Source organism: Pelodiscus sinensis, chromosome 3 (assembly GCF_049634645.1).
Source record: "Pelodiscus sinensis isolate JC-2024 chromosome 3, ASM4963464v1, whole genome shotgun sequence".
NCBI lineage: Eukaryota > Metazoa > Chordata > Testudines > Trionychidae > Pelodiscus > Pelodiscus sinensis.
Genome location: NC_134713.1, coordinates 102,090,115 through 102,116,313, shown reverse-complemented (window position 1 = coordinate 102,116,313; position 26,199 = coordinate 102,090,115). Strand labels below are relative to the sequence as shown.

The following is a 26,199-nucleotide window of genomic DNA, read 5'->3' as shown; positions in this document are numbered from 1 at the left end:
TATGCAAATTAAGCACAATATGCTAATCAGCACTTCATTTGCATTGCCGCTTCTGGCAAAAACCAATAGGCTACATTTACACTGGCAGCTTCTTGCACAAGAACTCTTTTGCGGAAGAGTTCTTGTGTAAAAACTCTTCCACAAGAGAGCTCTACACTGGCACACGCTTTTGCGCATGAGATGTGCTTTTGCGCAATAGCAACCATGCCAGTGTACACGCTCTCTTGCGCAAGAAAGCTCTGATGACCATTTTAACCATAGGGCTTTCTTGTGCAAGAAATTCATGTTACCTGTCTACACTGGCCTTTTCTGGAAGAACTCTTGCACAAGAGAGCTTATTTCTGAGTGGGAACGTCAGAGTTCTGGTGCAAGAAGCTCTGATTTTATACATTAGAACGTCAGTTTACTTGCGCAAGAATACACGGCCAGTGTAGATAGGCAGCAAGTTTTTGCACAAGAGCGGCTGCTTTTGCGCAAGATCACGCCAGTGTAGACACAGCCGTGTGTCTACACAGCAAGGCTTAGCTCAATTTGCGTAGCTTATTTCCAGTTATGTCAATTGTGTAGCTTATTTTGAAATTGAGAGAGTCTACACAGTACTGATTTTGAAATAGAGCACTCTTCCTCTGACTTTCCTTATTCCTTGTACAATGAGGGTTATAGGAGTCGGAATAAGAAGTCCTCCAGCTTGACAGTATTTTGACATTATTTCATAGAACACTGAACTGGAAGGGACATTGAGGGCTGCACTGACTGTGGAGAAGCAAGTAGCTATGATGCTGTGGAAACACCATATTGCTACCAGTCACTGAAATGATATTTTGGAGTGAGAAGACCCACAATGGGGGCTCACTGTTAATGTGCTCTGCTGCACTACCAGCAGGTGTTATACACTATGCTATGTCTACACTTATAGAGTAAACTATGTTACCTTTAAGAATAATCACATCTTTCCTTGCTTTTGTGGAATTATCTTTGCTACTTTACTTTTTGAACAATGAAAGTGAGAGGTCTTAGCCCACCTTTCTTTAAATGTGATTTACAACAATACACATAAAATTAATGTTAATATAACTAGATCCAATGATCACTGCCCACCTCCTCTTTCAGTAAAATAATGTTTTTGGTTGCTAAGCAACAACTAATCATGATAATTGTCTTTTGCAAATTGAAAAAGCATTAAGATAATGGTTATGAAAGAAGTGAGAAGGAGTTGTATAATATAATTAAGATTTCCTTAGCATTATGGACATTTGGCCAGGTTAACAGTGATATACCTGTACTGTTTCTAAGAGGAAGCAGTTCTTTGTTAGTGCAATGAAATGCTGTGACATCTTTCAGAGACATTTTGCTCCTAGGTGAACAAATTGTAGGCCTATGCAAAACTAGTATTTGAAACAGCTGTTGTGTAAATGGGTATACACACTGAAGGCAATGTTTCTCATTAAGTAACAGTCAATCCATATTTGAACAATGGGGGTATTATACTATTTTAATTTTCTAATTGATAAACATGTCAGTCATTAGCTTACAATAATTACTGTTGCGTGAATTGTGGTAATTCTTAATCTAATCTATCTAAATATGTTCCATCTCTCCCTTTCATTACTATTCTCATTAGGGTCACTCATTTTAATCAGACAAATTACCTCTCTGTTCTCAAGAACTGAATTAAGGTGTTTACAACTGTCTATTTAGTATTGAAGGGAAACTGCATATTTTATAGTGCTACAGTAAGACATATTGCATGTAAAAATCCAACCTTTAAAAGTAACCTTTTTAGCTAGCAGAAAGGGATTGATGATAATAAAAGTTGAGAGGCTACAAGATAAATATTTTAAGAACATTTTCACTCTTCATCAATTTCCTGGCAAGATAAAATCTTTTTAAAAGAATTTCAGATCAGCAGTACTCACAAGAAACCTGAGCACTGAAAAGCTTCACTACTGATGTGTACTCAGACACTGCACTTCACAGCTCTTTACAATTACATATCACCTGTTCTGTAATAGCATCCAGGGAAGAGAGGATTTCACCTGTGTATGTTTTAGTAGCACTGAAGTTTTCTGTAACTTCTCACTTTTAAATTGCCTCAGCTAACCCTGTTATGAAATAACAGAAACAGTAGATAGCAAGCTCCATTTTAAGTTTCTCCTGTTTGTAAGCAAATCCAAATACTATTATTTTATTGCCATCTAAATTATACAGCTCTAGAGATATTTCAGTATTCCCTTGAGACTCCATGTTCTCACCTGTAAATGGGTGAATCTGCAATTTGCTGGTACAACCCTTTTGTCTTTGTGGTGAGGTGCATCTTTTGTGTGTGGGCAACAATTTCTTGCAGGTTTGTAATGTCTGTCCTTGAATCAACAATCATTCCCATGGAGAGACCATTTCCCACAATCAAAACACACAGCTTTTGAGTGTTCTTCATGATGCACTTTCTGCCAGACACCCAATATATGTTGCTCAGTGTTCTTAACATGCATGTGACTCTAGCATAGTGGTTCTCAAACTTTTCGACATCATGCCCCTTTTTGATTTTTAAGAAACCCTCATGCCTCCCTCTCCCAAAAATAGCAAAACTTGAACAAAAAAAACAAAAAAAAAGAAGAAGCTGACCAGGGCCGAAAAACAGTGGAGGGCTCTTTAATTCCAGGATCTAGTGTGTTTAAAATAAATAAATAAATAAATAAAATAATTTAAAAAAAGTTGCCCTGAGCCAGGAAAAACAGAAAATACCAGACATTTCAAATGGTATTTTCTGAATTTTTTTACCAGATGGACTAGGCTCAGAAGTTGCCATTTCTGCTGGTGGTAAAACAATAGCATAATGGTGAAATTTGGGGCCTATAACTGGAATCCACTTGAATGTTTTTGCATGGGTCCCCTAAGTTTAAGAAGGGGTACTGAATTCCCTATTGACTACTGAAATATTCCTGCCCATCCACAGCATAGGTCCAATATGTACAGGACCTACGATGAAACTGGTAAATGGAATGGGTAAAACTGTCTTTTCAGTACTCCCTTTTCACTATTCTCTCATTAATTGTGTATTTCCCAGTGTGGTTGCAAAATCATCCTGTTTGTGCACAGTGTACACCTCTACTGCTGAAGTTAAATATCTGCATTTTGTCAGCACATTTAAAAAACAGCAATTAATAATAGAGCATATTGACTGCTAGTTTATTACATTTCTGATGCAAAAAATATTAGGTTCACATGAAAATCATACTGTGTTTTATCTCCTTTAGAGTTTGTCATCTAACATATACCATCTATAAAATGACAGCTCATTTCCTGTCATGGTCATATCCTTTTCATTGTTGGAGGAAATATGAAACATCAAGTCTTGAACTGTGGCCATATCATTAATCTTCCACTTGTTACTGGCTTTCTGACAAGGTTTGAATGTAAAGAGAAGCTGTTTAATTCAAATTTCTAAACTGTAACTATGTGAAATTAATGCAACAGTCTGGTGCTCTGGCCACAAATCCCATAAATTAAATAAAGGGCAGACCATAAATATATCCAGGCCAGCTCAACCCCTCCTCAGTAGCTTTGGAGAAGAGAGGAAAAAAGTTTTGATCAATTACTCTATTTGTATTGCTTAAATGGGGAGGCTATGCAATATTTATTTTTAGCAGAGTCTCTAAAAACAAGGGTCAAAGAGATGCCCCTAACATGGCTGCAGCTCCTGGGATGAACCCTTCAACTTGAAGTTACTATTTAAGAAGTGTTCCATCCCAATGACTCAAAGCAATATACAGTGCAACAGAAATACAACACTGAGCCCCCAAAGGTGCTATGAAGTAATCACTAACAGATAGCATTGAATATTCTTCATCCACTATACACCGAATTCATTGCATGTCACGAGTAGTAGAATTTTTTCTTCAAGGCACAAGCATGAATTTTTAGAGGAAGTGTGGCACTGTTAGGGCTCGCCTTATTTTCAGTTCCCCTCTCCTTATATCAGGAGGATCCTGCCACATGCACCCATTTCCTCATGAAACTCCTGCCATTCTCATTGCTTCCTTTTTTCCCCACATGAATGCCTCCTCCTTGTTCCACAAAACAAACCCCTCTTTCTTTAATGCCATTGCTTCTTGCTCCTGTCTTTTGTCTTTGAAGGTACCACCATGACATAGGCAAAAAGAGGTTATGTGCAAACTGTTTGCCTCTCCCTGAACATGGCTCTAGATTTAGTAGCAACTTGTTTTCCCACAATTGCTTCCATTCCACAGCTTGTTTTATAAATGCACTGACATGCCATTGAGCCCCTTTTATCTTCTTTCCCCACTTATCCTGTGGGGACATGACATTCTCTGTAATTACAGTGAAAGCCAGCCTTTCCAAAACACTATGTAATAGTGACAAGGCAAGTTCACCGATTAGCAAAGTAAAAAAGCACAGCATTAAGCAATAGATACTTACAAGAAACAGAATGCTTTTAATTCCTGAAAAAGTAGCTCATTATTAACATATGGTTCCACAACAAAAATGGAACTGAATTTAGCTTTGAGGGATTCCACACTGGTATTTAACTTCGAGCTCTAGTTTTCCACCCATCTGGGAGCTAAAATATGTTCTCTTCTTCAACATCACCCAATTCCAAGATTGAAGGTCAAGCTCTTTGTATGGCTTTTGTACCTAAATCCTTTTTGGTTCAAATTCAATTACACCTGTGCAATTTCATTGCCTTCTGTAACATGTGTGTGTGTTAATGGCTGAACTTGGCCCTCCAATTAGAAATGAGGTAAGAGTTTTACTGATGCTGCACAAGCCAGAATAGATACTATTTCGCTCTCCCAGAGCTGACTACAGTACTCAATAAGAGATTCTTTAATTATTGTTTGTTGCTGGAGAAGCCAAGTTTAGAAAGCAACTTCACAAAGTTGATTGGACATAAACTTTAGAAGTCTTTTTTACAAGTTACTATGTATGGTAACAGCATAGTCCAAGATGGAAAAACTGTATAGTCAGGCACTGCCAATCATCACTTGGTTGGATGCATGTTGCCAGCCTTAACTAATTCCACAGCATAACTATTTTTGTTGCTTCAAAATAGATTTCTTATTCTTGCTTATCTTAGTCCCTGTGTGCCAGTAAGGATGCAAGGTTAGAATATTAGGAATGTGATGTTATGAATATATGATATTAAGGAAGGTTTCAGAATTAATTTGTACCCCTTCTTGCAGAGAAATGTTTAAGAATTGGTGAAAAAAAACCCAAAGTGTAAGTTATATTGAAACATTAATGCTAATGTTCCTTGCCAGACACTTGTGGGAGTTGGTGAAAGAGGGTTAGACAGCTTACTACTGCCACTTTTAAGCCAAGTTCCACAGAATATTAACATGCAAGAACCTATTTGGATCTGCTAATTAAAGGTGTGACTCTGCATTTTACCATTATGTTGAAACACTTTATTGCATTTATAGGTATACAAATGTACAAAAAAGAAATATTAGAACATTTACATAATGTTATCAAAGGGGGAATGGCAAAATTACAATAGATTAAACTTTCTTGTGGCCTGATTTAGGTCAAGATTCTGATATCCTCATGCTAAATACCTTTCTTCAGAAACTGTCTTCCTGACTTGACTGGAACTACTAAACTAACTAAAGGGAGAGTAAGGTGCTATTCAACATGTCAATGGCCCTTAAATATTAGGAACAAGTGCCAACGCATTTGACACCCTTATTCTTTTCCCCCTTACAGTTCACATGTGAATTGTTTGAATTTCCCCAAGCAAATTAACACTGATGACTTCAAGACTTCACTGTATACCATAAACACAATCTTGTTTGAAGTTCTCATGTGCCCTATATAATTCTAGTCAATGAGCATATGTGAATACAGGCACAAGTGCATAATATTTAGTTTCAAGTGAAGTGATTTTCAGCTTAAGAAAAAAAGTGTTCTTGTTCACAGTCTTTCATGTAAGCCTATCCAGTAAGAAGCATTTTCTTGACAGGCAAAGAAAGTTTAAAGCAGATAATTTCTTTTTGCAAGGCCTTACTGTTTTGCAAGTAATTCAAGATAATTTGTTACAATATACATTTATTGGCCAGAAGACAAAGAGAAACTTATAATTGTGAAAGGTGCAGAAGGATAGTTGGGTACATTTGGGCAGGTAGACACCAAAATACAAGTGTGAAATGTTAAAATATAATATTATTAAAAGGAAATAAAGAAAATATAACAAAAGATATTTGAATTCACTGTAACATCTGGAAAAAAAGTTGTATCAATTCAAAGTAACAATAAATCACAATGTAGCAGAAAGCTGCTTAGAAATACTGTAGTTCGAATATTGTGCGTACTTTTGGTATGGCCATCTGTTCCTCAGTAGGACTAACGCAGAAAACAAAGGCCTTCAAAAGTAAGGGCTAAATTCTTCAGTTCTCAATCAAGTGAAATCAATGGGAACTGCAATCTGCAACATTTGGTCTTAAATGTCTCTCTCCTCCTGTTTTTGTCCAAACCTAAGGTGGTCAATCAGAGAAGGATTTAGGGGGAGGAAAACTTTTCAAGACCAATAAAGACAGTATCATTTTGACTCCAAAATTTTGGCTCTTACAGGAGTATTGAATAAAGAGTCTATTCACTCCTCAATATGCAGTTCTCCCAGACTATGTCTACATTGCAGAGTTATTTTAGGATATCTCTGGTCTTCTGAAATAGCTATTCCATAGCTTAAGATCAAGCCCGCTATATCAAAATATTATGGGCTCATTATTCTGATGTCTCTAAAGCTCGCTGCATGAGGATTAAGGGACATTTCGGAATAGTACTTTATTTCCAAATTTGGTGTTGTGTTGCTTATTTCAAAATAAGATACACAATTTGAGCTCTGCAATGTAGATGCACCCCTCAGAGGCAAAAGACAGCCCATTAAGTCTTCATATATGAACCAGAGTGAACATTGTTATTAATACATTCATGTTATTTAACAAATACAATCACAATATATCAATACATTTTCTTATAAAATAAGCATCTATTCACAAGGTAAATCTGTTACAACTCCAAACCTGTGTATGTGAATCTCACAAATGTTCCATTTGCACTCCAGACAAGTGTCCATTGATAGATGTTGTAAGTCACATTTGAGAGGAGATAGTTGCATTATTTTTAGCCCTGTACATAAAATTCTTCGAAAAATTTGCCATGACCATTTTCAGTCTTCCAGCATACTATATTACAATCTTAAAGTATAACAACATTAAACAGAATATTTAGTGAATAAACTAAAAAGAGTCAATTGAGTCTTAGTTTTTCAGTGTTTTCTGTGACCTGGTCAAAATTCTGGTGTTTCACAATGATGAAAGGGATGGAGAGGGGAAGGGCGGTTTATGAAGGACTACGTCTTGGGACTGAATCTGATCACGTAATTCATTTTACTGGGGTTCCACTGAAGTAAAACCAGAGAGAGATCAGAATCAAGCTCCTTATGTAAAAAAGTTTAAGAAACCAATTTTAATGTTTTCTACTAATAGTTTAACAGACTGTTTCTTCAAACACATGTAGCAATGAATTGGTTAAGGATTGCATCATGTGGGCTCCAAATTTACACTTACAAAGCACCACAGAATTACATCACTACAGCAACAGAGCTGCACCCTATGCAGTCTCACTTTGGAATACAGAAAAAAAACCCATCTCATAGTACAGTACACCTACACTTATCAATTAAGCTATGAGCCTGTCATTCATTCTTTTAGATTAGGTTGTGCCAGATTGGAGCGTGTATCATTTTTTAGGCTAACACTCTAGCTTGATTACAGCCAAGCAGGATTAGGCTTCACTTTAAAAAAGATAAAATTTGCCAGTAATATTTGGCTTTTATTAGCACATAAATATGCTTAAGGCATCTCAGCCTAAGGCAAGGGGGAACCAGCCCAACCACCAAGACGAAAAGCAACCCGGTCCAAAGAGTAGCATGTCTTAAAAGCACATTTGAGTTGGTCTGTAAGAGACTGAGTAGGAGAATCACCTTTTGAAGCATGAGAAGCAACAGCAGAGGAGTGTTCGACAAGGGTGCTTCCTCCTATATTCCAAAGCTTTCCTCACCTGACATTTAGCCTCTCCTACATAGTTCTCAACTTTTTCCACATTCAGCTGAATAATGTCAAAGGTGTCAGCCTGTTGCTCCACCAGCAGTGCCACCTGCAGAAAGAGCTCATGAACTTCCCTGATCCGAGACTCCAACTTCATCAACTCTTTGTGCCGTGTCTCTATTTCATTCAAGGCTGCACGAGCCCCTCTAACATCAGATAGGAGATTCTCAGAGAAAACATCCCATTTGCCTTGCTCGATCATGTCCTCAATCTGGTTTCCTGAAACATCTTTGCCCATGATTTCCAGCTGTCTCTGGATCCGAATCTTGCAGTTCTCCCGCTGGTTCATCTCTGCCTCATTGTACTCAAACATGGCTTCCTGAAAGGCATGCATGAGGTCAACATAGTGATTCTTTGATACACGGGTTATGACAGACATTGTGCCATGTTTTGTTTCTGCATCTTCACTAAAGTCTTTCATTGTTTGGAGTTTCCTATGGATGCCTTCTCCACGAGCTTTGATGTCTTTGGCAATGCTGTTAGTATCTCGTTTGATGCTACTGAGGCGGCGCATGGAGGTAAGAAAGCGGCTATTTTGTTTACCTAGCCGCCTGACATCATCTTTCAGGTGGAGGTTGTCTGTTCTGATACTCTGGATAACTTTGTAAAGGCTTGCAAGAGCATCATCCGTCTCAAACAGGAGTGTTTCATCAGGTAAATTCTCATCATCCTCATTGTTAGGAAACTGTTGGTTATAAAGCTTGGCTAATTCATACAGGTCCCATAGCCGGTCTTTCATCCTACCTATGGACGAAGAGGGGTTGGGGAGAAGAGAAAACAAAACAAAAATGTTCTAAATAAAATATTTTTTTAAAGTTTTATGCAAGGATACTTTACACATGAAACACACCATAAAATACCAGTTCTTCAGCATCACTTTGCACAGGACACTGGATTCGAAGTACTATATACTGGTGTTTGAGTGCCCTTGTGGTAGTTACAAGGCTCATTATTTTTTCCCCTTTTTAAAATCATGCATTATTTAAAACTGTACATCCCAAAACCTGTCAATATTCAAAAACAAAAAAAAAACAACAAAACTTTGCCATAATTCTTGTAAGCAAATAATTAAGGTTTAATAAAAAGCCTGTAGTTATTGCTGCCACATGTGTAACAGCAGTAATCTAATTGAAAATTCAAGATTTTTCTGTATCTAGATGACTTCTAGACCCTGACCCTTTACTGTATCCCTAATCCCAATGACCAGAAGCCTTAGAATTTTGCCTTTGCAGTTTGTGCCTCAGTGAAACCCATAACATGTCTGCAGAGTACAAACACATACACAAAAAGTGTAGTGGGGAAAGGACTGGTAAAGATTGATTTGGAAAGATTTAAGCTGGGATTTTCAGAAAGGAGCAGGGCACCTAACATGTTTCTAGTACAGTAAAAACCCTAATTAAGATCAAGGCTGCATTGTGCCAGGTGCCAAACAAACACAAAATGCTACTATGCCTGGGATTTGATGTGTAAAAAGGAAGTCAAATCCCCCGGAGCCATTGATTCCCCTATGAGGGGCACGTACAATATACATACATTGCTAATGCTTAGATATATTTGCTATTTGTATAGGAGTAAGACATGATAAAGGTCAAGGCCTGTCACAGGTAATAACTTATAATAAGGAGACGAGGGGAAGTGAAACCAGTCTTCTGTTAAGTAGAGATATGGATAGATTCCACATCCTTTAAACTTGTGACCGGCTCAAGCAGAAAAGGAAAAAGGGAGGTATGGCTCGCCCATTGTTCAGCAAAAGTGAATGAATGTAACACAGCTGTAACCGCAAAGTCAGCAAGTAGGCACTGTATTTAACCTCATTTGGAAAATTAACCTGACCTATAGGAATGCTAAATGTCAAAGATGAAGTAACCTATCATGTTAAGGCACCTAAACCAGGAAGGATGTGAACCCTATAAAAACCCCTGCCTATTAGATGTTGGGGGTCGGCTCTGCTTTGAACATTGAGTTCCTTAGCCGTACCTTGGTTGCAACCAATAAACTTGAGTTGGACCCAGCCTGAAAGCGTGACTCTCTTCTTGGGGTAAATCAGACTAGCCTCCAAGGGGACGAAACCTTGCAATTTATGCAACAGATTTAAGAGTATACTTCAGCTTTCCTAACATGGAAATACTTTTTTCTAGATTGTTCTCTCTGTTAAAGCCCAATTCTGGTGTCATTCAGAGCTCTGAACTTCTGTTAAATTCAGCGAGTATTAAATGTGGAGTGGATGCAGAACCTACCCTTTATATTTTATAGAGCTAAACAAAATCTAAAAATCAGATTATCCTAGTGGCAATCTCTTCAATTATTGAAACAATGTGTGTTTTCCCCCCAAATTCTTGCTTCATGAGGCAGAAACTACTCACATCAAATACAAGAGATCAAATGTATTCAAGCCCTGCGGCAAGGTTTCTTTGGTACTCCAGTTTAGAAGCTAGAATAGCATAGCAGGGCCATTTAAATTCAAAGAAAAAGGTTACTGACCTATATTTACATAATACAAGAAGAAAGCTCTGTCTGGTGTTCAAATGTTTTGACACCAAACTGAATTTTACTCTTACATTTTCATTTGTCCAAGAAGTGGCTATACAAGTCTTTACAAAAGGTGTTAATTACCATGGATTAATTGGCACTTCAATTACTTCAAGGTTAAAAAAAACTTAGTGGAGACATGGCCATAGGGTATAGGTGTGGAACCAGCAAAGACAGGAGTCAAAGGCTAAGTCTGAGGAGTGAAAGAGTAAGTCTACATGTGTGTTTTACTGTGCAGTAACTTTCTGGCTCAGGAATGTGAAAAAAAACACCACACCCTCCCACCCAAGAAGGAAGCAAGTTACAACACTGTAAAGCACCAGAGTAACCCATGCTAAAGCACTGGGAGTACCAGCTCTTCACCTCATAGAGGTGGTTTACTTACAGTGCTGGGACAGCTCTCTCCTAGTGCTCCTGCTCTTGCCACACTACTGTGCTAAAATGCAGCTATAGCTTCACTTTAAAGTTTTCAGTATAGACAAAGCCAAAAGAGCCAATTAATCATCTTTTTTGCACCGTTTTTAAAAGTTAAGGAACAAAAACAAAATCCTAATTGCAGTCCCCTCAGAGTAATTGCCCTCTTTGACACACATACCTTCAAGTTTTGTAGAACAGGCTTAACAGGAATCTTGCTAGGAATTTTAAAGTGTTTTTAAGCCACAATTCTGCAAATGCTCATGTATACGCTTAATTTTATGAACATGAATAACCCCATTTAAGACATTGGACACATGCAAGTGTTTGCAGCACTGGGGCCTTAGGGCTTGTCTCCTTGGGAAAGTTTACCAGTGATATAAATAAAAATATAGTAAAATAGCCCCAGGGTAAACACTCTTACCTTAGTGTAATAGTGGCTTTTTTGGTTTAGCTTTATTCCCTTCTAAACAATAAACTCAACCAAAAAAAAAAAAAAAAAAAAACCCTAAAATACATAAAATGACATTCTTTACACCAAAATGCCCATGTAGAGAATTATACCTGTATAACTATAGTCAGTTTAAATTCACACTTTAGGTTAGACAAAAGATGACCCGGGTAGACAAGTCTTGAGAAGCAGAATGCTTTCCATTTTCCTACTCTTGTTTTTGCAGAGTATTGGCTTTGTAAAGGGAAACAAAGTAACGAAGGTGCATGAAGAGGGTGGAGGAAAAATAAAGTTGCTGCAAAAATGAAATGTTAACCTTGATGTTTGGAAATAATTAATGGGTTATTTTTTAGATAACTGTTTTGAGAGGAGGGGAAAAAGTATACTCAAGTGGATACAGACAAACAGCCGAGCGATGGTAGGACACGTATCATTTCAGAATGACTTGGGTCCTTTCTGGCTCAGAATGCTTCTTTTAACATCTACACAGATTGTACATTTAAGTAAGAAAACCAAACGACCAGTTATGGGTTAGTTGTACTTCTGGTCTCTTTCAAGTGTACCTGGTTTTCAGGTTTCAACCTCTAGTTAACCCCTCTCAGGGTGGAAATCTCACAGTCTTCCGCTCTCACCCCAGGCCTTAGGCTGCAGTATCCACAGGGTAACTATGATCACCTCAGCAGACCTAACCTATGTTCCGTATCTGCAGCTCTGTACTCTCCAGGAGAGTGATCAGTGATTAATAAAGTGAACAAATACATGCTTACAGCAAAGATTAGTACAAAAGTATTTTAAAAGAAAAAAGATCTTCAAACAGTCTGTATGTGTATACCTTTCTGTAGATTTATTATCCCCTGGATCTGGTAAAGGGATGTTAAATTGTGGTTATCTGGCTAATTGTGTAGTCCAGGGCTACTCAACTTTGGAAGCCCTGGGGCCACAATGATGCTCACAGCACATGCCAAGGGCTGCAACTTAAGAGTGGTTGCATATACATGCAAATATATATGCAAATAGCTTCTTACACACTGATGGGCATGAAGACAAAGATAAAGCCTTAAGCCACGGCACCGGACCCAAACGTGGCCAGTGTGAGCCAGTCAGCACTTCTCAGGCTCTGCTTACAAGGCTAAGCAGCCAGCACTTTCCACAATACCCCAGTGCTCCTGGCACCTCCTCTCTGGGGGCTAGAAACACTGTACTTATCTGTTCCATCCAGCTGGTCCACTTGCATCTTTCAATGCTCATCCCACCTAGGAGACATTTCACTGTTGTGAAGCGTGTTCCCAGTGGAGGCCATGTTCAAAGGATCCCACTGGCAGGCCACGTGTTGAGCCCCCCATAAACCCAAACTGCATCGCGGGCTGCAAACAATCAGGGCAGCATGTTGAGTTGCCCTGGTGTAGTTGATACAATTATCAACTACATGACTAGTCAATACGGAACACTCTGCAGCGCTGCAGTAGGGATAGCTCTAGGAGTAGTGCCAGCTCATGCTAGCTCCAGGAGCGACCCACAATGAGGCTCTGCATTTTAAATGTAGTAAGAGCTGCCAGCCCGGGCTGCTGCAAACAGCCTTGGCTTATTGCAGGCAGAGGCTGCTTTACAGCAACCTCCCCAATCCTCCCCCATCCCCCGCTACTTCCATCAGAGGCAGCGGAAGGGGGAGGCGGCACCACAGAGCCGGTGCTGGGAGCAACCGGCTTTTAAGCTGGCTCCCTCCAGCACCAGCTCTTGTTTGCCTACCCCCGCTGCCTCTCAGAGGCAGCAAGGGCGGGGGGGGGGGGAAGCGAATAATAGATGCTCCAGTCGACCAGCTGATAAGCTTATGCTTATTGGGTGGTCAACTACTCACTAACATCCCTAATCTGGAGAAGGCCCAAATCCTTCAAACTCCCTTCACAGAGTCTGTGTGCATGGGCCTGTTCTTCTAGACAGGACTGCCAAGAGTCTGATTTTCAAACAGAACATCTGGTCAAAAAGAGACCCTGGCAGCACCGGCCAGCATTGCTGACCAGATACTTAAAAGCCTGGTCAGCAGGCCTAAGGCAGGTGCCCTGTTTGCCTTGACTCCCTGTATTGACTGGCATATCCCTGTGGCTATTGGATATATTTAAGGATTAATAGCTTTATAAAAGACATCTGCAGGAAAATGTGAGCTAGCTAAATTCTTCAGAGTTGTCATTTGAATATTACCATTTCTCTCAGTTGTCACAGAAATCCAGCAAGTAATATTGATCCTAATTTTGAAGTTTTTCTAAACTACAGATAGCTATCAGTATCAAACTGTTTGTGGCAAAGTAAAATACATACTATAGTAGCAGAAATGAGCTAAAGCCTATAACCTTCCCCCCCCCTCCCCCATACACACACACACTCAGTTTTTGATCCTGTCAAGAAAGAGAATTCAGTCTTCCACAAAAAGCTTGTGGCAAATTAGGAATGGAGACATAGCATGTTGTTAGGATATTTTTTGCCTCTTTCTTCATTAAAAGAAGGTGCTCTGGGTCTGCTTATGAAGCAGAATGATTTACTCTTAAGCATTTCAAAGATGTTTATCTTTCAGTTCTCATGGTCACGTTTACATGACACTTAACAAAATGGAAAATACAAAATAATATGAAATTGATTTGGGCACTGTTGTGAAGTACTGGTGAGAAGGAATATGAATTCAGAAAATTACCCATGGAGTACTACAGCAGTCTAAAATCCAAGATAAAAATAATTGAAAGTAAATTCTTTACTCTTAATATTATCTGCAGTTATTTAAATTGAAAGAATAAGTTAGAATCTCTAAATTATGCTTCACACGTGCAATAATTTGTTTCTTTTCTATACTTCATTCAGCTGACATGAAACACATGAACAGGGCAATTAAGACAATTTTGATGCTAATTAATTACTTTCCTTTTTCACTTCTTCAGCACAATACTAAAAAGTGTTTTGGGATCAGCTACCACAAGAGGCTGTTTAACAACAAATCAAAATGAACAAAAAGAAATCCCACAGATTGCCACTGAAGTTAAAAATTAATAAAAAGTAAAATAAAAACATGTTAGAGAAATATAAATAGCTATACCCATCTCTCTCTAATAATGACAACTGACCCTAAAATATGTTCAAACTTATGCTCTTAATAGGCAGCCCAGAAAAGGAAAACAGCTTAAGTTTGGTTAGAGATTTACATTTGGCAAGAATAGCCATTATAAAACTTAAGACAGAAGGAAGCATTTCCACCTTAAAAAACAACAAACAAAATCCAATTACATTTGAATTAAAAAGATCATTCCACAGCTATGTTGAAAATACAACTGTTGTTCTAACTATGGAAGACACAAAAGTGAAAAGTGTCTAAAACTCAAAAGGACCTCACTAATTTTCATTGTCAAAACTGGGAGAACTTTAAGAACTTCACGAACACACACACTTGCATGCACAAAACAACGAACAGTGACTAGACTATTTCCTCCCACTTCTAATCGGGGTGATGAACTGTTTTTGGAGTGGGGGTGCTGAGATGCATGTCCCTTTTACTTGTCTGCTCTTGTGCTCCTCCACCCTTGGGAATGGTGTGGTGCCAGCAATCTAGTAGGACCTCGGGGCCAACATCTGAGCCCCTGAGCAGTAGCAGGCCTGGAGACCAGGAGCCTGGGTGGCAAGGACATTGAGCCAGCAGCTGGGACTCTAGATAGCAGGGGAATGTGGCTGGGATGACTGGGGTTCCAGCACCCCCAACCTGGACTTTTACGTCCCATGCCTATATGTCTAATCGTTTTTAGATATTATTAACATAGGTAAATAAATGTGGTCACAAGATGAAGATGTTCCTTTAAGTCTGTTCTACATACTAAGGTGTGAAACTAGTGTTGAAGGTGAGCTGGTCAGTCAAAATGACATCTCCATTGTTACTTCTTAGGGGTGCAATCATAACCTGACAAAACTCACAGCTATGCTGTCTTACTGAGAGAGAAGATAGCCTGAAAGAGGTGAAAATGAACCACATTAATTTAAATCAAGGTGTCATTGATGAAACCTAATTAACTGTCATTTTAGCAGCAATATCTCCTGTATGGTTGTATATGGGAGTCCAGTGATGCAAACAAGTAAATAAGCAAGCAAACAAACAAATCTGTCACTGCAGGTCATCTAGACCATACTCAATTTCAAATATCATTAAAATATTAGGACCACTGTATATTTATAGATGATTTAGCGTGCGCGCGCACACACACACACACACACACACACACACACACAACCCTGCTGTCATATTTCAAAATTTCTGCTCTTGAGCTTCTCAACAAAGTGGGTATAAATATCTTAAACACTGTTTTACCAACATATTTCCTGCAACCCTACTCTCAGAAACAACTGGACCATTTTGGCTAAAACTTTCAATGAATTCAACAAGAAGCAGGCACTTGACATGAAATTTCAGCCTGAATGGCTAATGTTTAACTAATTAAAAGCAATTCCAGCAGAGAATTTGTCCCATAGTTATCTTCCCATGACAAAATAAAACTTCTGTTTATTAATCACAACCACAAACCGTCTTCCCATGATGCACAGGAGGGTTACAAATTCTTGATGTGGTATGTGTTGCAATAGGATTGCAACTATGTGTAGCTCTTTGAAACCTCTGGTTATTGAACAGCTTGAGCAGAGTAAACTTTAAGTACAAGCAAAAGCTGCATCAGATAATCAGCAGGTTCTGAACTGATGCAATTTACAATACCCATGAAAACAAAATATTTACAATAACAGAATTCAGTGGCATTGGTGGCCTATTCACAATGCTGTCAAGTGTTCATTTCTACTATTGCTCCAGTGTTATGCATCATGATTCTTCACTAGTTATCCCACTCCAAGCAGCTTTCACTCTCCAAATTTAAAAAGACAAAAACCAAAAAACTATCTCTGTAACTACTGTACAAAGGACTAGTTTCAGTTTAGGTAGAGTTGTTACTGTTTGATACAGACAGTCACCTAAACTCTGGTGTACCAAAGTAGGCCAGATCTTGGATGGTAGATAGCTCCAAAAGGTTAACTGATAACTGTAGCTTAAAAACACAAACTACCTTTATTTAAGTTTAGTGCCCTTGACTCGTGAGAAGGAAAATCTTCAATGCAAATTTTCCTCTGGGAAATCCAGTGTACTCTAGAATTGAATAATAGCTTTTAGTTCCTCAAATACTGGTGAAAATCTTATTAATAATAAAATGAATGTGGATAAAACAATAGGATATATGGAAACAATAAGGTATCAGTTGCTACCCAAGTAGATAAAATACAAACATTTGCAAGATGCATTTTGAGTCATATTACATTTTCCTTTTTCATCTGCAACTTCTTCCAAGAAGTTAAGAGCTAATGCATACAGAAATATAAAAAAGCATAAGGATGGCCATTCGATCAGACTAGTGGTCTGTTTACTCCATTATCTTGTCTGCAATAGCCCATACCTCACGTGTAAGATACAAAAAACCCTGAAGTGGACAATTATGAAGTAATCTGCCCATAGGCAGATTTTTTTTTTTTTTTTTTTTAATAACCCTCTCTCAGTGCATTCCAGTAGTTTTCCCACGTTGTTTGTGAAAATTAAGTGCTGGTGGGCCTTTCACTGAATCAGATCATTTGACTGTCCAAGTATTCCTTTCTGTATGCATGCACTGTTGTTGGAACTGTGTTGGTCCCAGAATATTAGACAGATAAGTTGGGTGAAGTAATATCTTTTATTGGACCAACGTCTGTTGGTGAGAGAGAGAGAGATAAGCTGGCAGTAGATTAGAATGCAGTCAGGAGACAAGTTTCTCACTGATACATAAAATCCAAATAATGTAAGGAAAAGAAACACTGAAGTACAACTGAAAAGTTAATTTTAAAAGATGTTGATATTGATCTAGTGATTTGTTGTTCTAGAGACTTTCTGTTATGAAAGCAGTACTTGTTGTACAATAGATTCCATTATTTTGTCTGGTGGATGTTAGTGCAATAGTGTTATACAATATTAACATGGAAAACCAATGTCTTTTACAACATGGATTTGTTAACAAGATGGCTTTCATAGGAGAATAGTGATCAGCCATCTTTTTAAATGATTCACAATGTTGATTAGGGTGCATATCATACATTTTTAAGAGTCACTATACATAGTAAATAGCTGCTGTTGAAATTAGTTCTTGAGATCACAGTAGACCCTAAATTAGAACAAATGTTTTGATATTTATGACCTCTGAATTATAAGAATAAAAGAAGATCACTAACTGTTGAATTATTTATTTAATATTTTTAGAACTTAATACTAGCAAGAAAAGGAAGGGGACGTAAGCAGGGAAACAAGGACTGCTTAGGGAAGGTATCCCAAACTTCTTAAGTTATTACAAGCCTGTCAGGTCCCAAAACATGACTTCCTGACCGTCTAGAGAAGCCATTTCTCCATCACCACCACCTTGTGGAACTATGGACTCCCATTCCTCAAATCACACATCAGTTTTTTTCTCCCTCCCCCAATCTAGCTCTGGGCAATGCTACATATACCTAGGCAAACACGCACCCTAGTAATTGGTACTCTGATGTCTGCCACTGTCTCTGAAGCTATTCTAAAGTCTCTTGCTCCTAACAGAGTAGAACATACTGACAGTGTCTAAAACCAAGAAATGCAGGATTTTATCTAATCATTTATAATTTTAAAGAGCTTTAATTATGTTATCTGCAAATGTAAAGATAAGTATCTTTGACAGAATCATTTAGAAATTACAGAATCTCATAAAACTGTATAAAAAATTAATTAATGGAATATTGCAGGTTATCTGTTTCAGGTTACAGCTAAGACTTGCTGCTCCCTTTCCTCTCTGATAGGATGAGCTCTCACTCTCTCTGCTTATCCAGCCCATACCTCAAGTTACTCTAAGTGGGTGTGTGTCCAGTTGTCAAAGTACTAGGCCAGTTCTCCTTTAAAGACTTGTACATACACAAGAATCCCATCTCTTTTCCTTTTCTTATTAACATTTAATTAAGCTTTTCAGGATAAGCTTGTTTCTCCCATAATTTATTTAAATAGCAAAGTTCTTAAATACTATGTCCCATCTCAGAGCATGATGTCATCCCAGTACAAGCGAGTTACCCAAATCTAATGCCACAGCTAATTCACTAAACATGTCCAATAGTGATAGAGAATTGTCATTCAAGCTTAAATTTGACACTTTATGTATGGGTTTAAACAAAGACTCTAATTATCTCATCCATTACAAAGATAGCTTCCCCTATTATCACCCCTATGTCATTACCTCACAGACACTAACCTTTCCCCCTCACCTCCACTCTGTTCTAAAAGTCAATTTCACATGCATTCATTTTTTGATTGTATCACTTTGGTATATATGGTTGTGCCGATTTTCTTCCACATATTGATCTGAGGAAGTGGGTCTGGCCCACGAAAGCTCATCACCTAATAAACCATCTTGTTAGACTTTAAAGTGCTACATAGTTCTGTCTTTTGTTTCAACTAAATATGTCAGCCTTTAATGAGGCTTTCAACCTTTGATTGCTTTGTTGTCATGCAGTCTCAATCCTCAGGATGTCTTTGCTCTCTCTTCTTCGAAGAAGATGTATTAGTCAAACAGTAGTAAAAAACAATTAACATTCAAATGGTTGGTACCACTAGCAATATGAAATGAGGCACTAACCACTTGAATGTTAATTGTCTTTGAGTGTCCTGTCTGACTAGTCCACATTTTTGTTGAAGTTTTGAATACTATCACACAGAGTAAGGTTGTATTGCACCTCCTGAGTAACACCTCTCAGGTCTTTCTATTTGTATCCTATATGGCTTATTCCATGACCCTATCTTCATATTTCCAACATAACACTTATGTTTTTGTCATCCAGATATTACTGTCTCCCTTTTTAGTACCAGGTATCTTTTGAAATGAATGAGTTTTATTGGGTCATTTATCCAGAAGACTTGGGCTAAACAGAGGTTGGGAACTGGTGTAGAGACCCATGTATATTTGATTTGTTTCCTTTTTGGATGAGTTTATATGCCAGCATTGGGCAAGAATTTGAAGTTAAAGTATTTTTATTGTTTGTATTCTAGTAGCACCAACATAATTCCCTGATAGTGAGAGTAGAAAGCCTGTTTTATTGTACCTGCCCAGCTAGGATTCAAATTTCTTCAGGACATAATGAGACCATAAATTAATTTTCCAAGCTCTTTGCACGAGAATTCTGTACTGCTTGTATATCACCACCAGGGCCAGCCCGAGGCATTCTGGCACCCTGGGCACAGGCATGTGGCACCGCCCCCGGGTGCATGGCCCATCCGCAGGCCAGCCCATGGGGAGCAGGCCTGCCCCTCTAGGGTGCACAGGCCCGCCCCCGGGGTGCACGGCGCATGCGTGGCCCGGCTACAGCTGCTGGCGCACAGCCTCGGGCCCACCCCTGGGGCACACGGCGCATGCGCAGCCCAGGCCGGCCTGGCCATTGCCGCTGGTGCACGTGCCAGGCCATGTAGGGCCCTGTGGTCGTGGGGGAAAGGGCATTGCTGGCTGGCGCTGCGGGGATGCAGGTGGCCCGGCGCTGCGGGAGCTGGGCACGTGGCGCCTGATGGCAGCTGTAAGGGATGCTGTGCGCCCCTTACAGCTGCCATCAGGCACCCCCCATCAGTTGGCACCCTGGGCAGCTGCCCAGTTCGCCCATGCCTCTGTCTGGCCCTGATCACCACTGACCAGTTTCCAGCATCCTATGACAACCTTCTGACCTGGATTAGTAATAAGAGACCGTTGATCATCTTGGTATACAAATATGAGAAAGAAGGTGTGAGTACAGTGCTGGAAGTCACACACTGAATTGGATTATAGCTATATTTGTGTTTTGAGTGTCTTATACTAGAGCTTTGATTGAGATAAAGTTGTATTAATCCTCACTACAGGGCCCATGAAACAAAGTTTTATCTTGATATCCATTTTAGCAAGTAGGAAAAATAGAATAAAGGAGGTAAGTGAGTTGATGGGAATCACAGAAATAATACATTATGCAAATTATACAGTAACTCTTACATACATGCATACCATTAATGCAGGCAGTAAGACGCATCTATTCATGAATTTCTGAGCAACTACTATACTTCTTAGGCATCATTATGAGTCACAAGGTAATAATACTCAACACACACACAAACCAGTGAGCATACTGTAATTTTCAAGGCATTGCAGCAACAGCATATGTTCAAAGCATTGCAGTAACATGATCTAATCACCACAACATCCCTGTATAGAAGATAGGTTTGAGTGACCAAAAAGAAAATAGGGAGGGTCTGAACCCCAGAGAATAAGCAATTGAATCAACCATTTGTATATAGCAGTGTTTCTCAAATGGTGTTCCGCGGAACCCCAGGGTTCTGCAAAGTGAAAATAAGAGTTCTGTGAGAAAATTCCATTACAATAACATTTTATGATTTAAAATATTAATAATTAATATGTAAGCATTTATAAAATGTATCGTGTTTGCCACAATAAGTGTCCCTGTGAAATACCAGCATAGCCAGAGAGTGGGGACCATGATGCCACTACTCAGTGCTGCACGCACAGTCAGTCAGTGGTGCGATCACCGTGAATCCCTGTACTCGCTCTCAGGAAGCGTGGATCACGTGAGTGGCTGAATACGAATATATTAGCACCGTGTCGGACAAAGTCAAAGCTTCAGCTGTCAAACCAATTGCTTGTATGGGAGTGCGCAGGCAGTGCTCTTACAAACACTTTTTCTTCAGTACAGTCGTGTAATTTCTTGTAATTAAAAATTTAACCATGATAACTATAAATTGACTATGATAGATTAACCTACATATCTACAATACATAGCAATAATACTTGTATATGGAGCTGAAAAAGTAGACCACAAATAAGACTGTTATTAGTGGATCCACAAAAAATGTTTGAGTTTAAAAGGGTTCTGTGGCCAAATAAAATTGGGAAACACTGGTATATAGTGTTACTATGCATAAAAAATATAAAGTAAAATCATTTATGAAATCTTGTAATATCCTGAGCCCGATGGTCATCAGTACATACACACACAAGTTATTAAAAATTCATGCATTGTGTGCAGAAAATAAACTATAGCGCTACTACTAAAACATCATCTCACAACAGTCTGATGAGGCAATTCCCCAGGAGGACACTTCATAGACTAGGTGCTTACACAAAAATAGCTCTCAGAATCGACACTATCCAGCCAGTAAGAGACAACGGTGAATCACTAAAATTAATAGGAGAATACTAAAACTATCTGAACCCTTGAAAATAAAATCCCAGTATGGGAAACACCCCAGCTATGTGTAACCATGATTACCACACTATGAGAAAAAGGGAAGGGAGGGAGGAAAAAACTGCAAACCCTGTTAAAAGAGAAAGTATTTGAAGTGAAGGCTATCCAGAAACCAAAGGCCAGCATTGAAGTGTGATGCTGTCTGGGAATCACTGGATCCCATCTAACAGAGGGCATGCTGGAAAACTATTTAGTGGAAATAATTATTTGTATTAGAAAAGGGAATAAAGTAGAATAAAGCCTGGGATTACATATTTGTTTATTTTCTATATAATTTGTATGCATTTGCTTCTCATTACTACTTCATCTCTGGATCCAAACGTTTTCTATTAAATAAACTTTGTTTATTTTTCACTGAAGCAGATTTCTGTTGCGCAAAATGTGTGGAGTGTCTATACCAAAGTGAAATAATAACTAGGGGCAGGCTCCATGTCTTTGGTGATGAACCAGAGGGGAAGTGTCTGATAGTCTACAATGCATTATATGCTCTTCTAGAGCAAATTTTTTTTGAAAAGTAAACTAATTTGAAGCAGAGGGTTGATCTTGCACTCTAATTCATTTTAGTCCAACCATGTGAAAGACCCACAGTTCCCCTGCCCTCTCTTGCAATTTGAGTTACAACTGAAAGTTACCACCATAAGGAAGTTAAGCTCCACCTCATCTTGTACTTTTAAAGAAGCAGCTTGTAATCTGTTTTATATATGACAAGTGGTCACAGTTGTGTGAAGACAAGTCAAAGAATAAAATCAGCAACACTAATATGATCAACCTGCCCAAGAAAGTTTTTCCTGCATAGCCATGTTGACAATGGTGCAAAAGCATAACTAGGAATATTCTGGTATATGGTGCTTATAGTAATCTTTCCTGATCAAACATATAAACACCCTTTGACCTTATTTTTTGTTTGTATTTACAAATTCACTTCTAACCCACACAAATCAGTATTCTAAAACATTCCATAGTGCTGTTATTAGATCTATTAGCAGTCATTGATCCTATGGATAATGAGGTTCTGATTTGTAGGAGTATATGAGGCTACCCTTGGGCAATTTTTGTTTGTTGCTACCCTCTGGAATCTCTCAGGAAGAAAATGTTGGGCACCTGCCTGTTCTAGATGTATGAGATTTAGCAACAAGAAAAAGCAGGTGTGAGTTTATTACAAAAAATTCATAAATTGAAGAGCTGATCAGATTCCCAGATGATTTCAGACAATCAAATATTGGAGACCAAAGCCGCTTCCCCCACATTTGTATGTGGTCTCAAGTTGCAAACGTCTCTCTCAAATACAAATATTTAGTGAAATACTCCAGAATTAGTGGTACTGGTTGAGATGTTTGGAATCATCCTGCAAAATGTTATCTTTTCACTTAAGAAAGGGAAAACAATTCAGCAATTGCTAATGGAAATATTTTCATTTTTTGGGGTAACCCATTATTAAAAAAAGTTTAAAAATATTGAAGTTGAGGAAAGCAGAGATTGCATTATTTTAATATCTGAAATTATGTCTGATTTAAAGTTGTAGTGAATTTAAGCATATAAATTACCAGATTGCCACTCTTCCCTGGTAAAGAAAAAAAATGGCTTTAAATCTTAAATCCTGCCTGCAGCATGGAAACCCTATTTATGCTACTCCAACAACATAAATCCATGGAGAATTCATCTTGCTTTCTCCATCGCCTCCCCACAATGAGTCAGGTACAACACATGTGCCTGACTATAGTTGTAATAAACTATAATATTATCCCAACTCTACACTATTTTTGTCCCATAATCATGCAAAGAAACTAGTAACTTTGACTAGAGCTAAATCAGTGTTACATTTCTGTCAAATAGAAGTCCACACCTTCTCACATTCCCCCTCCAGACATAAAAATATTTGTATACTGCTGGAAAATCTAGACCTATAATAACTTAACAGCTTATTAGCTACCATTAAAAGTATAGCAGTAAACCTAACCCAATGACATGATTAACCTTCGTGAGAGGGTGGTATGCATGCGATTTTATGTTACTGTGTTGCAGTTAATTTGCAATAATTAGAAGCTACTATTACCACCGAAAATAAACTGAAACATTTGGCACATACACCATCTTCTCCTGGGTAATCTCACACTTCTATTATTAATAGAAACCTAACCCTAATAACACTTGCTATTTTACCATTTTAGTCTAAAGGGAAAAAACAAAACAGAGACCAGCTGGCTAAATCCATTGTTTGGTTCATAAACAAACCTACCCTATTCAATAGGGTCACTCAATAAGCTGTGAACAGTAGCTACTCCTCTCAAGCCTTAAGTAGAAGCAGAGTAACAATTATTCATGGGTATGGGGGGCACCATAAGAGAGTATATAAAAGTTCAGCCTCAGCTTCTCTGAATAATCAGAATATTATCTTCACAATTGCATAGCCCTTTGAAACTTTAAAGTTCTAAGCAACATTATCAGAAAACCATGCCACTGTTTAAGTTCTCACATTGTGCAATTATGTTTAGAGCCACTGATTTTCCTTTGTGTGTGTTTGTTTCTAAACACTTAAAAAAAAGGACACCTCAAACTTCAAGAATAGGAACAGGAAGCTTAACTTACTATTTTCAGGCCAGTCTTCTGGTCACTTCCTGTCCCACTATCATACAATTTGTAGTATATACATGCTAAGCAATCAGTAAGAAGTACCAGAGAAAGCTAACTAGTTCAGTCACTTATGAACCATGGATCATTCTGGGGTGGTTAAGGAGAATAAAATGACTTATATTCTGGATATAACGCCTATTATACATATTGCCTGGTTTTGGAATAGAATAGGAGGCCAGAACTGCTAATTAAGTTATCATTTGTTAGGTTACATAGACAGGGAGATCCTGATTTTGTTCTTCTTAGTGACAAGATTAAGAAATTACAGCTGAATACATTAAAAAAAAGATTCTAAATGGCTTTCAGCCAGATATAAACTCACCGAGCACCTTCTACACTTGTTGCTTTATTGAGAAACAGACAACAGGGCTATGTGGAAGCACACCCAGCCTTCCAAGTTCCAACACTAGCGAGTCACTACTATACAACAGCATTGTTCTCGCCTTTGCTTCTGTTGGAAAGGTCAGTGGCACTTTACCTGTGGCTCGATCACTTCCCAGAGATAGATGGAGAGGAGTTAGCTTCAATGTTTCCGTGGAGGTGTGGTTTCCAAACGTGCCACAATCTGAAGGAAACCTGAACTTGTCTAGTGTCTTACTGGCTGATGATGTTCCCAATTAAAACAACCACTTGTTATTTATTACAAAAGGGAAACTCTGCCCCCACAAAGGCACCCCACGTCCCCTTCCTTTAGTCCACTGCCACCCCTCCACCCGGCTCGGCAGCTAGCGCATCGCCTTAGTCCGATCTGGCAAAGTTCAGAGGCTGCAACTTCCCCCGAAGCGAGAGGCTCAGCTCACACCCACCCCACGCAGCCGAGAGAAGAGCGAGCTCTCCGCAGCAGGCTGAGAGACAGCAGCAAGACTCGGGGCTCCCGGGAGCGGCCGACAGCGGGGGCTTGGCGCTAAGAGCAGCGCACCCCGCCACCCCCAAGGGGACGCTGGCCAGGCAGGCTCGCGGTCCGGGCGGGCTGAACTCACCGCTCCAGGAAGATGGGCGAGGAGCTGAGTCCCCGCCGCTCGCTCCGCTCACGTCCTTCGGCTCAACGCGCCGCTGCCTCCGAGGAACCTGACAAGCCGGGTTGGGGCGCAGGTCGTTCCCCGGGGCCCTTGCGCGCCCCGCCCCGCCCCGGCTCCTCCCCCGTCCTGGCCCATTGGCCGCGGGCAGAGGCTGCGGCGGTGACCGGGCGCGCGGGATGCAGCGCTGCGGGGCACTGGGGAGGCGGCTAAGGGGGTTTCCAGGGCCCGGGCTGGGAACTAGGGGGGAGGGGGGCTCCAAGCGGCCGCCTCGGCGCAGTGGGGAAGCCCGGCGCTCAGCAGGTGGAGTGGGGGCCGGGGCTCTCCCAGGGTGTGCTGCAGAGCCGTGGATGACTTGGGGAGCGACTGGTACATCCCCCTCCTACTCTCCCCCGCAGGCTTGTTTCAGGCAGTGGCTGGCGGTGGGTCACTTCCGAGAACAGGCGGGGGGGGGGCTTTCCCCAGCTGCTAGGAAATGTGGGTGGTTCTGGTTGTAGCCAGCAGCTGGGCCTGCCATTGCCTAGTGACGGCTCCTTCCTTGCTCCCCTCTTGCGGCTGCAGAGGCCTTTTGCCAGCTGCGCAGGGGGCCAACAAACCCTGACTCGACTGGCTTGGCTCTTCTAACCCTCCTTTGTGCTAATGAGGCTAGAGCAGGCTGGGGAGCTGACTAAGGGGGGTACAGAGCAGAGGTATGGGTGAGGGACGGAAA

At 39.7% G+C, this 26,199-nt stretch overlaps 1 protein-coding gene across 6 annotated transcripts; it reads right to left on the bottom strand.

Moving 5' to 3' along the window:
- Window positions 1–5,403: 5,403 nt before the first annotated feature.
- STX11 (syntaxin 11) lies at window positions 5,404–25,877 on the bottom strand. Of its 6 annotated transcripts, XM_075924347.1 has the most exons (4): window positions 25,455–25,877; window positions 24,953–25,039; window positions 8,003–8,870; window positions 5,404–6,491 (listed from the first exon to the last, which is right to left on the bottom strand). In XM_075924347.1, exons 3-4 carry the CDS (start codon window positions 8,863–8,865, stop codon window positions 6,458–6,460), a joined length of 897 nt encoding a protein of 298 aa, XP_075780462.1. In that variant the 5' UTR covers window positions 8,866–8,870; window positions 24,953–25,039; window positions 25,455–25,877; the 3' UTR covers window positions 5,404–6,457. The 6 variants fall into 6 exon arrangements, with proteins under 6 accessions (XP_075780462.1, XP_075780461.1, XP_006139381.1 ...); XM_075924346.1 differs by lacking the exon at window positions 24,953–25,039 and having other exon boundaries at window positions 25,455–25,874; XM_006139319.4 differs by lacking the exon at window positions 25,455–25,877 and having other exon boundaries at window positions 24,953–25,053.
- Between the last annotated feature and the right edge of the window lie 322 nt (window positions 25,878–26,199).

What these genes read in the sequence shown, in the direction of transcription:
- STX11 (XM_075924347.1), bottom strand. Translation starts at nt 8,865, where the DNA reads ATGAAAGACCGGCTATGGGACCTGTATGAATTAGCCAAGCTTTATAAC. An exon ending in TGCTTCTCATGCTTCAAAAG is followed by an intron (nt 6,492 to 8,002) that starts GTGATTCTCCTA and finishes TGACCACCTTAG; the next exon opens with GTTTGGACAAAAACAGGAGG.